Source organism: Cupressus sempervirens, chromosome 6, assembly GCF_028749045.1.
Source record: "Cupressus sempervirens isolate cs-2001-9-10 chromosome 6, ASM2874904v1, whole genome shotgun sequence".
Taxonomy (NCBI): Eukaryota; Viridiplantae; Streptophyta; class Pinopsida; order Cupressales; family Cupressaceae; genus Cupressus; species Cupressus sempervirens.
The window spans coordinates 15,869,495-15,882,319 of record NC_143123.1 but is presented as its reverse complement, the minus strand read 5'-3'; the positions used below and the strand labels follow the sequence as shown (position 1 = coordinate 15,882,319).

Here is a 12,825-nt window from a genome sequence, read left to right as displayed (position 1 = left end):
TGTCGACAAAGGCAACATCCAGATTTAGTCTGCTGGGAGGAATCTCATTTTCCTTGATGTGTACTATGTTCCAGGGATGGAACTAAATCTACTCTTAGTCAATCAGTTATTGCGACATTCTCCACACTTGGATGTCACCTTCAGTTCACATCAGTGCACCATCACTAATCAAGCGACTCAGTCTACTATTGCAGTGGGTTTTGAGGATCATGGTCTTTTCAGACTTACTGATTCTGGTGATTCTTGAGACTTAGCTATGGCTGCTTGACGATCTTCTATTAGCACACGTTAGCATCAGCGATATGGGCACTTAAATGTGCATTATCTCTCATAGCTTGCTCGGGCTGAGCTTGTTCTTGGATTGCCAGAGATTCAAACTCAACAGCTTGGAGTTTGTGATGCATGCCAGGTTGGGAAGCAACATCGCACACCTTTCACCAGTGGCAATTCATGGCGAGCTTCTCAGGTACTTCAGCTTGTCCATGTCGATATTTGTGGCCCTATGGCCACTCCTTCTATTCTTGGGTTCAAGTATTTTTTTATTTGTTGATGATTTCAGTAGAAAAATGTGAGTGTATTTCCTTAAAAAGAAATAAGATGCATTTCCTATATTTCAGAAGTTTAAACCTTTAGTTCAAAAAGAGTCTAGGAAATGTATTATTACTCTTATAGATCAGACAATGGGGGGGAATTTTGTTCTAATGTTTTCTTTAGCTTCTTGGATACATATGGCATCAAACCCCAATTAACCACACCCCACACACCACAACAAAACAATGTAGTTGAACGTCAAAACCGGACAATCACTGAGATGTGGCTCAATCCATGCTCAAACATAGACATGTTCCAAAGAAGTTTTGGGCCGAAGCAGTTAATACTACAGTTTATTTGTTGAACCGATCACCCACAGTACCGATCAAAGGTAAAACTCCAGATGAGGCCTAGTCAATTCGCAAGCCTAGAATCAGTCACCTAAAGGTTTTTGGCTCCCTTGCTCTTGTTTGGATCCCTGATGCATCACGCACCAAGTTGGATGCCAAGAGTCAAAAACTCATGCTTGCTGGATACAACAGTCTTCACAAAGCCAACTGCTTGATCGATGTTGAAACATCTCATCTCATCTACAGTCGTGATGTAGTCTGTGATGAGCAACAAGGACCATTCATGCTTGTTTCTCCTGTTCTTGATCCAACAGACCAACTTATGAAGGCTCATGATTTGGGAGTTTGGCTTCCATTAGGTCCACCTGATGGAAGGGCTCCAATAGTTCCTACAGCTCTAGTTATACTAGTGATCCCTATATAGGCACCTCCAGCTTCTCCTATAGGATCACCTCGATTTGTAAATGCTTCACCTAAGTTTGATCCTGATTCTTCTAATGAGGAACCTGATCACCAAGCACCTCCTGATACTAATGTTGGTCGTTCCCATCTCCGGTTTAAGTGGTGGGCTAAGACACTTGTTGATCTTCGCGATGATGAGTTCATTGATGGGAGAACTACTTGGAAAAAGAGCAAAACTACAAAGGCTATTAACTTTTCTCTCATGGCCAACATTCACATTATGTTTGAACCTCAAACATATTCCGACGCTAAAGGAATTCTAGAGTGGCAACAGGCCATGACATCTGAACACCAAAGCCTACTAAAGAACAACACCCGGGTCCTTTCTGAGCTTCCACCAAGGAAGAAACCCGTTGGCTGCAAATGGGTCTACAAAATCAAATACAAATCAAATGGTACTTTGGATAAGTACAAAGCTCGTTTAATGGTGAGCGGTTTTTCTCAATGTCAGGGCATTAATTATGAGGAGACCTTTGCTCCTACTGCAAAGATGAGCACCATCATATCAGTCCTAGCCATGGCAACACAGTTTGGCTGGAAGGTCCATCAGATGGGCGTCGAGAGTGCTTTCCTAAATGGTGATCTCCATTAAGAGGTCTACATGACACAGCCTCTTGGTTTCAAGGTTGTTGGTAAAGACCATCAGGTTCTTAGATTGGTAAAAGCTCTCTATGGCTTGAAGCAAGCCCCTCGGGCATGGTACATCAAAATTGATAAGTACCTCAGTGATCAAGGCTTCAAAAGGAGTTCTTCAGACTCAAATCTGTACATCAAGACTACTGACAGTGACATCATCCTTCTAGTTATTTATGTGGATGATTTGATCATCATTGGCAGTTCGGCAGCTTTGATTCAGGGAATCAAACAAAATTTATGCCAGTCTTCTAATATGACTAACCTTGGGCTTATGCATTATTGCCTAGGTGTTGAAGTTTGGCAACTATCTTTTTGTATATTCATCTCTTAGTCCAAATATGCCAGGGCATCTCTTAGTCCAAATATGCTAGGGCATCTCTTAGTCCAAATATGCCAGGGCCCTGTTAGACAAATTCGTTATGCAAGATTGCAAGCCTGCATCTACACCTATGGAGAAAGGTCTCAAGTTATCCGCAAAGTCTGATTCTTCTTCCATTGATGATACTACATACAGGCAACTAGTAGGTAGCCTCATCTACCTCTCTGCACTAGGCCTAATATCAGCTTCGCAGTCAGCTATATCTCACGCTTTATGAGAGCTCTTAAGGCTGATCATTGGATGGTAGCAAAGTGTGTGCTTCATTATGTGAAGGGCACTTCAAATTATTGATTTTTGTACTCTCAAAATTCTAATCCTAAACTCATTAGGTTCACATATTCAGATTGGGCAGGCTCTATTGATGATAAAATGTCAACTTCTAGATATGTGTTTAGTTTGGGATCTAGTGCAGTCACATGGACCAGTAAGAAGCAATAGGCAATTTCTGTCTCCTCTATAGAGGCCAAATACAGAGGGACTGTTAAGGCAGGATGTGAAGTTATTTGGCTTCGTTGGATGCTTGGGAATATGCAGATGTCACTGCTAGGAATGACTACTCTGTTAGTTGATAACCAAGGCGTTATCAAGTTAGCATGAAATCCAGTCTTCCATGAATGAATCAAGCATGTGGATGTTCATTGTCATTACATACGCAACTGATTGAAGACGGGAGTGTAGATTTGTAGTATGTTCCTACCACAGATCAAACTGCAAACATTCTCACCAAGCCTCTTGGTCTTGATAAGTTTGTCAAATTCAAAGGTCAACTTGGTGTTCTAGATAGATTAATCATTAAGGGAGGGTATTACAATAATAGATAATCGTCTATTATTAGTTAATGGTAATCTATTGTAAGTATCTAGTTAGCTTTAGCTTTTTTAGCTTTCTCTGTTAGAATAGAATGTTTCTATTCTTTACAATTGTTTCCTAAGGAAACATCGTTTTATTCTTTTGTATACATTGACCTTTCGGTCTCTGTTAATAATAAGCAAGTATTTTACCAATTACTTCGTAATAGAAAAGATTCAAGAGTTAAATGGGCAAAAATTTTCACGGGATAAGGAAGACACACAATTCCATTTTCAAGTTGAGGGAGAATAAGGAGCTAGGACGAATAAAAATAGGGGATTGTGTAGGAGGGGGGGGGGGGTGGGGGGGGGGAAGGCACATTATGGAAAGAAGAAACCATTTTTAATATAGGTCGTCACATGTCAAAGTGAGGACTCTTTTTCAGAGGGGAACAACAAATAAAGTGAGGCGTACACAAAGTGGAGACAGCTGCATGGAGGTTTTCAGCTGAGCCAGAGACTAAGTATAAGCTAAGGGAGAAAAGTGTGGGAGGCATGTGTATGGAATATTTATGCAGTATAGAAGATATTGAAAGTTGCAGATTTTGGTCTGTGGGAGACAGCATTAATCAATATGAATGGCACTAAGAAGCCGGATTCATCCCCCGTTGCCTAGATTTGGGTCTAGGTCTGCACGGGTCCGGATTCATTGCGGGTTCAAGCGGGGTCCTAGGTTTGGATTGTGGGTTCGCCCGGGTCCTTGCTGGAGCAAACCCATGGCGAACCCGAGAGGACCCAAGGCAATATGGTCCAAAAAGTGAAATAAAACAACTTTAAAGAGTGTTTTCTTTTATGTCACTCTAACAGGAACCCAATAAAAAATATTTCACTCATCTAATCTCTTATGTTGAGGAGGAAGATGAGATAGAAGCATATGGGACTAGTGGAACCAATTTGTGTTCCAATGATGAGAATCTAGATATAGTTGCAGTTGGGGATAAAGCCATTGATCCCTCATTTTATGATGATCCATTTGGCCCTTGAAGGGCATTTGATACTATGATCATTGATAAACTATTAAACACTTGTCATCTATCATTATGTTTCAAACTTCATTATTTGATGAAATAGTCTATGTTTTGCAATTTAGTAATTCAATGTATGATTTTCTTTACAATCATGAAGATAGATTAATGAGCGAGTATTTAATGTTTATCGTTGACATTTGGCATTGATCAATGATCAAGCAACAGTTATTCATACTGTAAAATGACTTTGTTTTGCAACTATACATGTTTCTCTTGTGTGTGTGTGTGTATAGATATATAGATATATACTCATGAACCCAAATGGGAAAAAATTTTGCTCGAACCCACAACCCGAATCCATCCCTGAACTTGAATTGGCAACTTAAGAATGGCATTATTCTTTTAATGTAATTGTTAAGAAATTTTATTGAATAAAAACTGATTCGTAATCTGTTTCAGATTGAGTTTTGTCTGGGAGCAGAGTGTTTCTGCATTGTTAAAAAATCTAGTGTTTGAGTTTTAAATTTTGTGAATGCAAGAGGCTATCTCGTATTTCATCCAATTAAGATTCCAATACAGAACACTTCAAATGAAAGGAAGCCCATATATCTTTTCAGAAAAATTGAAACTATGATCTATTAGCTTGCAGACTTGTTTGTGTAAAACATATGGAAACCAAATTCAGTCCCATGCTGAATTTTTCATGTTTGAAAATGATTATATAACTGTCGGCATATTTAAGTATATTTTTGAAATATCTCTAGCAGACCGATTCACTGATCTGCTGTAATTTTATTTAAATAAATAGAATTCTCCTGCAATTTTTAAGTGTTCTTACAGAGTAGACAGAAGTGCAGAAGTTTGGTGTTTGATTTTTGAAATTTTCTCTTCAAAATAGATGTGTTACAATATCAACTAGTAACAGCAATATTTAAACAGCATAGTAATGATCCAAAACCACAGCACTTGAAAGCTGGGAATACCCAAACGAACCCAATAATAACTGTTACAAAAATAAAAGCAACCCAGTACCTTAGCTACAGTCAATGCCAGATATGTATAGGTGGCCAGCTACAGGTCTGCAGCAGATCTGTTCTTATTCCAACGCCGAGGTGTGCAGAAAAGGCGGCCCAATGCTGAAGATCAGATCTGAGATGGCAGCTGCTGCTGAAGATCAGATAAGAAGGGTTGCCATTGCTGAAACTGCTTGCTTTCTGCCTGAATATAGTACTGAAGACTTGCTGAATCACAGTTGCTTGAGGGTTACGTCCCAAACAGTTTACTCTCTCAACCTAGGGTTGGCGTCCTAGTTGGAGGAATGCTCTACCAAAGCCAAGCGCCCAAAATGATGGATGAATAATGTAAAAGATAATCTTTCCTTCCTTTGCTCCTCCTTATAACTCCCTACTAGGCATTCGAACCCTAAAAATGACCTAATATGACTTAAGTGGAAACTTTGGGTTATAATGTTTTATTTTCATTATTGGCGTCCAACATAGAGGAAAAAAACATTATTTCAATCATGGTAAAAGTATCAAGCGTCACCGAAGCTCCTGTAGCTGAAAATCAAATAGTAGAGATCTGGCACTTTCCAACGGACTATCACACCCCAACACAACTGACCAACTAGAGCCAAAAATCTCCTTATTTCAACCTAGTGGCTAATAAATTAGCCTTATTTAAATATTTAATTACTTAGGGAAATATTTAAATATATTTAAATATTTCCCCAAGAACCAACTAATCACCAGATCACCATCAGAAGGTGAAACTGAACTTGCCACCACCTGTGATTGATGCCAGATATCAAGAAATAATCGACAGTCTCATCCCTCAAATCTAGGGATAACCCTAAAAAGTAGGAAGACCTCTGAATCTCCCGAAATTGAAACTAGGGGAGGGTCTCCTATAACCTCAATGCTAGATGATACCTCCACCTCCTAGAAAGTAGGGGTCTTCTCCTATAATTAAGGAACTCCTTTGAATCATGCCCTCGCTGTCAAAAACTTCTAATCCGAACACTATAACCCTGATTGAGCCTCTAAACACTCTTGCCAGCCTACGAGACTCCTTGATAGGCTAACTCACATATCACTACTCTGTAAGAACACTTAAAAATTGTAGGAGAATTCTATTTATTTAAATAAAATTACAGCAGATCAGTGAATCGGTCTGCTAGGGATATTTCAGTGGTATCAGAGCAGACAGAAGTGCAAAAGTTTGGTGTTTGATTTTTGAAATTTTCTCTTCAAAATAGATGTGTTACAATATCTACTAGTAACAGCAATATTTAAACAGCATAGTAATGATCCAAAACCACAGCACTTGAAAGCTGGGAATACCCAAACAAACCCAATAATAACTGCTACAAAAATAAAACCAACCCAATACCTTAGCTACAGTCAACGGCAAATATGGATAGGCGGCCAGCTACAGGTCTGCAGCAGATATGTTCTTATTCCAACACACAAGTGTGCAGAAAAGGCGGCCCAATGCTAAAAATCAAATCTGAGATGGCGGTTGCTTCTAAAGATCAAATAAGAAGGGTTGCCATTGTTGAAACTACTTGCTTTCTGCCTGAATATAGTACTGAAGACTTGCTGAATCACAGTTGCTTGAGGGTTACGTCCCAAACAGTTTACTCTCTCAACCTAGGGTTGGCGTCCTAGTTGGAGGAATGCTCTACCAGAGCCAACCACCCAAAATGATGAATGAATAATGTAAAAGATAATCTTTCCTTCCTTTGCTTCTCCTTATAACTCCGTACTAGGCATTCGAACCCTAAAAATGACCTAATATGACTTAAGTGGAAACTTTGGGTTATAATGTTTTATTTTCATTATTGGCGTCCAACATAGAGGAAAAAAACATTATTTCAATCATGGTAAAAGTATCAAGCGTCACCGAAACTCCTATAGCTGAAAATCAAATAGTAAAGGTCTGGCACTTTCCAACGGACTATCACACCCCAACACAACTGACCAACTAGAGCCAAAAATCTCCTTATTTCAACCTAGTGGCTAATAAATTAGCCTTATTTAAATATTTAATTACTAACTTAGGGAAATATTTAAATATTTCCCCAAGAGCCAACTAATAGCCAGATCACCATCGGAAGGTGAAATTGAACTTGCCACCACCTGTGACTGATGTCGGATATCAAGAAATAATCAACAGTCTCATCCCTCAAATCTAGGGATAACCCTAAAAAGTAGGAAGACCTCTGAATCTCCCGAAATTGAAACTAGGGGACGATCTCCTATAACCTCAATGCTGGATGATACCTCCACCCCCTAGAAAGTAGGGGTCTTCTCCTATAATTAAGGAACTCCTCTGAATCATGCCCTCACTGTCAGAAACTTCGAATCCGAACACTGTAACCCTGATTGAGCCTCTAAACACTCTTGCCAGCCTACGAGACTCCTTGATAGGCTAACTCACATATCACTACTCTGTAAGAACACTTAAAAATTGTAGGAGAATTCTATTTATTTAAATAAAATTACAGCAGATCAGTGAATCGGTCTGCTAGGGATATTTCAGTGGTATCAGAGCAGACAGAAGTGCAGAAGTTTGGTGTTTGATTTTTGAAATTTTCTCTTCAAAATAGATGTGTTACAATATCTACTAGTAACAGCAATATTTAAACAGCATAGTAATGATCCAAAACCACAGCACTTGAAAGCTGGGAATACCCAAACAAACCCAATAATAACTGCTACAAAAATAAAACCAACCCAATACCTTAGCTACAGTCAACGCCAAATATGGATAGGCGGCCAGCTACAGGTCTGCAGCAGATATGTTCTTATTCCAACGTCGAGGTGTGTAGAAAAGGCGGCCCAATGCTGAAGATCAGATCTGAGATGGCGGTTGTTGCTGAAGATCAGATAAGAAGGGTTGCCATTGCTGAAACTGCTTGCTTTCTGCCTGAATATAATACTAAAGACTTGCTGAATCACAGCTGCTTGAGGGTTACGTCCCAAATAGTTTACTCTCTCGACCTAGGGTTGGTGTCCTAGTTGGATGTAATGGGCACCCCTCGATGTCCCAAAAAACTAAACCAAATTGCTGAAAGGAATTATGTCAAACAATTTGCATTCAACTTCTTATTTCTCCGTTTAATGTTTTAAACCCCTTATAATTCCGGAAATCAAACATTTATTGTTTGTTGTGTTTCGTGCATGGAATTGGTATCATACAACATAAACAAGAAAGCAACTACAATGATATGCAAAGTGGAAATGAACTGCTGCTAATAAAATGTTATTTTCAGAATTCATAAAATCAAATACATAGCAGATTTATCAACTCACTAATTACTTCAGCAATATTGTCATAATACTCCAGCCCATGCTTACGAACTTGCTGCTACAATACTTTGTCCTCCAATCAGTCCACTACCTTCATAATACCATTCCCTCCAAGCGGCATAAGCGTCGGACAAGTAGTGAAGAAGATATGAGCAAAATATCAAATCTGCCTGTAGCCGAAAATGCAACTAAACTGCCTGATAATGAAGCCAATAAGAAAGAATTCCAAAGGCCAAACCCCAAGGGAATGACGTCTAGAATGTTACAAGAGAGGATAGACGTCCTCAAATGCCGAAAACAAAGCTGCAACTCACACACCAATTTCTTCTCATATTCAACCTGTCTAATGAAGCCACAAATGCTTCCTTTTATTCTATTCCCACGGGTCCCCTCAACTCATATGGGCAATGTGGGATAAAAGATGTGTAATATAAAACATATATTAAAATACCCCTTATGTCTCCCTTGGGTACACATCACCATAAAATATATATTAAAGTAACACTTTAATATTTTACAATTAAATTAGACGTTACTTTAATAAAACTTCAGGCATTAAAATGTATTAGCAATCGGACTCCGAATAATGCGAGTGATAGCTCATTGGAAAGCTCTCACCGAGGAGTATCGAGTCCAATCACCAAAACTGACCTGCACTGTGTCCTGCCGACTTACTAAAAATAGTAAGTATGCCTGAAACTAAGTAAATCAACTTCGTTTTGGCCCAAACTGGAAATGACTAGGCCAAAACACTCCAAGATCCCATTAAACCCTTCGTTAGCCCTCGGGACCATGTAGAACAAGGCTAACGCGCACACACTTGGTCAACTGCTAAAATGGGGACATTACATTGGAGGAATGCTCTACCAGAGCCAAGCGCCCAAAATGATGGATGAATAATGTAAAAGATAATCTTTCCTTCCTTTGCTTCTCCTTATAACTCCCTACTAGGCATTCGAACCCTAAAAATGACCTAATATGACTTAAGTGGAAACTTTGGGTTATAATGTTTTATTTTCATTATTGGCGTCCAACATAGAGGGAAAAAACATTATTTCAATCATGGTAAAAGTATCAAGTGTCATCGCAGCTCCTGTAGCTGAAAATCAAATAGTAGAGGTCTGGCACTTTCCAACGAACTATCACACCCCAACACAACTGACCAACTAGAGCCAAACATATCCTTATTTCAACCTAGTGGCTAATAAATTAGCCTTATTTAAATATTTAATTACTAACTTAGGGAAATATTTAAATATATTTAAATATTTCCCCAAGAGCCAACTAATAGCCAAATCACCATCAAAAGGTGAAACTGAACTTGCCACCACCTGTGACTGATTTCGGATATCAAGAAATAATCGACAATCTCATCCCTCAAATCTAGGGATAACCCTAAAAAGTAGGAAGACCTCCGAATCTCCCGAAATTGAAACCAGGGGACGATCTCCTATAACCTCAATGTTGGATGATACCTCCACCTCCTAGAAAGTAGGGGTCTTCTCCTATAATTAAGGAACTCCTCTGAATCATGCCCTCACTATCAGAAACTTCAAATCTGAACACTGTAACCCTGATTGAGCCTCTAAACATTCTTGCTAGCCTACAAGACTCCTTGATAGGCTAACTCACATATCACTACCAGAAGGAGCTAAAGAGGGGCCATGACAATTTTATAGGCTGCTTGTTTTGCCATCTAGCTCATTTTGTAGATAACTTTCAACATTAAGAATTGCCAATCTACAAGAAGTCAGATTAAACAAGCTCAGATTCAACAGGACCAAGGCAATCCTCTTAGTGTGATTTTTCAAAATTGTTATTATTATGCCTGAAAAAGCCAAAATCAAATCCACCAATGACCAGATATATCTTACAAAATGTCCCTTTTTTGTTGACTAATTCACAAAAATTCATCTCTCATGAGCTTGAATGATGTAAAAGTCTGAATTTTCCAAAAAATTGGCAGAAGTGATATCCCTATGTCGTAGCAACCAAACCAAAGATAACATTACAAGGTAAGTTGTTACTTTTTTTAAGAATGATAAAAGATTAGCTAAGATTGGTAATGGAAAGTAATCAAACTGACTCAAGTTCAAATTCCCACGTCACAATAGAATGAAACAGGTCCGGGTATAGGCCAGCAGACAAGTGCGTACAATAACACGTCCGGTATTAGGCCTAGAGAACAAGTGTGTGTGTATAAGACCTATTCATTCCTAGAAACTGTTTGGACAGGTTCCCAGTTGATCACAATCAAACTAATAAAGGAAAATGAAATGGAAAAAAAACAAGTTTCGAAGTGGCAGAGAGCTTTACAAGGTTGTCAAATAAGTACTGTGACATAAAAACAACGAATGTTGTAAAATTATAGACACTCGGCAGACTTCTAACCGAAGAAAATGAAAGCAACAGCCCTAAGTGATCCCATCTATTCTAGTGTAAAGAATGATTTTAGTTAGCTGTTGTTTTAAAAGGAAAGAAAACTAACCCGAGCAGGAAGAGCGCTTACAAACCCTAAGCTTATGAACACTGCCAACAAAATTAACACGTATTTGCGTGCCTGCGACCCAGGGTTCAATTCTTCGGGAGGCCGGATCATGCTGAAAATCTGATATTCTTTCTTTTTTTCACTTTACAAGAATTGTTTCCCTCTGCAACCTAATAGAAACTTAGTTTTTTGAGCATCGAAACTGAAAGTATATGTATTCTGATTGATGGTGGGCATCCATGGAAATATGGATATGAAAGATTCCTAATGCAAGTTCTTCCCCGTCGTGACTTGAACTGATTTGAATTTTAGTCCTTGTATTTTCGTCCATGACAGAGATTTGGAATTTCCATTGATTAACGATGAACAATTTACGCCGGAGGTTAAATTTTGTCATAAGCAACTCACTTAATTGAACAAAGCCGTTGTTCAGGTTGGTTTCTAGCATCTATTCATGGTGCCGCAGAGGTTCCCACGCTTGGTAATTATTATTATTAACTTATTCATTTTATCTTGAGACAATTTTGTTTTGACCAAATTGGATCTTATGCTATAATTAAAAGTTAAGTACTACTAGCACTTGCACCCAAAAGAGGTGCAAGGGATATGTCGATCGGTGTTTGATTTGAAAGCATAATTATATACCTACATGTTAAAAAAAGTATCATTAATGACAATTCCTATAGAATATATCCTCCTGAGATCAATAAAATGAGAGGAGACTTAGCCTTTGGCATAGTGGCTATTAAGTGTATTTTAGATCTTGTTTGTTTATTGAAGACTTATTGTTATAGAATCCAAAATAATTAAGAGAATCATGTTAAGTTTCATATTATGTATTGATTCATTCTTAATGTGAACACATTTTTTATGTAGAATCTTCCAAAATCAGTCACAGTAATCTAGAAAGAACATACTTTCCTCTCTTGTGAGTTTAAGTTCAAAAGTTTAGTTGTATTGGGTGGGGTATTATCAATGGACTTATATATCAATTCACCTTTGATTCACATCATACAATGAATGAACAACTAATGTTTAAGAGCTTATGTAGGACCTATGCATATATTTGGTTAGGATTGATCCATCTTAAATTAAAAGTTTCACTTGTGGGAACATATGTTTCGTATGTATTTCAATTCAAATATAATTAACCACATTCTAAATATTGATAACATGTGTCTTTTAATCTAGGAATAGGTTACTATATGAAACTACAATTTGAATGATTGAGATTTGAGAAAAAAAAAACGGTAATTATCTATAAAAAGTATAATGATCCAAACTTGGAGCACATTTTTTTGTAGTTAGTTCACAAAGAATTTAAAGAAGTCATCTCCATAGTTAGAGATTAAAACTATTACTGCATCCCTTGCACCTTTTTTGGAGATATCAATTAAATTAGACCATTCACATGATTGAAGGAATAGTTGAAGTAGATAACACAATGAAGAAAGATGTCATTTATATTGATAGGTTTAACACTTTTAATATGAATAGCTTGATTAATAGTATCATATACAATGGAATAATAGTAATATGATTAAAAGATATTTGATTTTTTTATATGATGTTTATGTTTTTCTCACACCAAATCAATATTGTTGGAACATATGAAATTTATGACAAATCTTATAATTGAAAGCATGATTAAAATATAAAGTAAAATGAATAATAATATGGTCTATATTGATAATATTAGAACCTAAACACTATTTATTACAAATATTATGAATAATATGGTCCTTAATTAGCCAATTAAAGTAGAAAAATAGTAGTAAAATTTAATGATATTTGACCATTTTAATAGTTTGTATACATTATTATTAGATTTAATTAATATTATAGGGTTT

At 37.5% G+C, this 12,825-nt stretch overlaps 1 protein-coding gene across 5 annotated transcripts in view; it reads right to left on the bottom strand.

The window, feature by feature from the left end:
- LOC149550812 (Zn-dependent exopeptidases superfamily protein) overlaps nucleotides 1-11,476 on the bottom strand; it is a 48,768-nt gene extending 37,292 nt beyond the window's left edge. For 3 of the 5 annotated variants that reach the window (XM_089786374.1, XM_089786377.1, XM_089786376.1), the window contains exon 1: nucleotides 10,976-11,399. In XM_089786374.1, the coding sequence (XP_089642500.1) occupies nucleotides 10,976-11,086 (111 nt within the window). In that variant the 5' untranslated portion in view covers nucleotides 11,087-11,399. Of the gene's footprint in view, nucleotides 1-10,975 lie in introns of all 5 variants that reach the window. The other 2 variants (XM_089786375.1, XM_089786378.1) reach the window with 2 other exon arrangements.
- Between the last annotated feature and the right edge of the window lie 1,349 nt (nucleotides 11,477-12,825).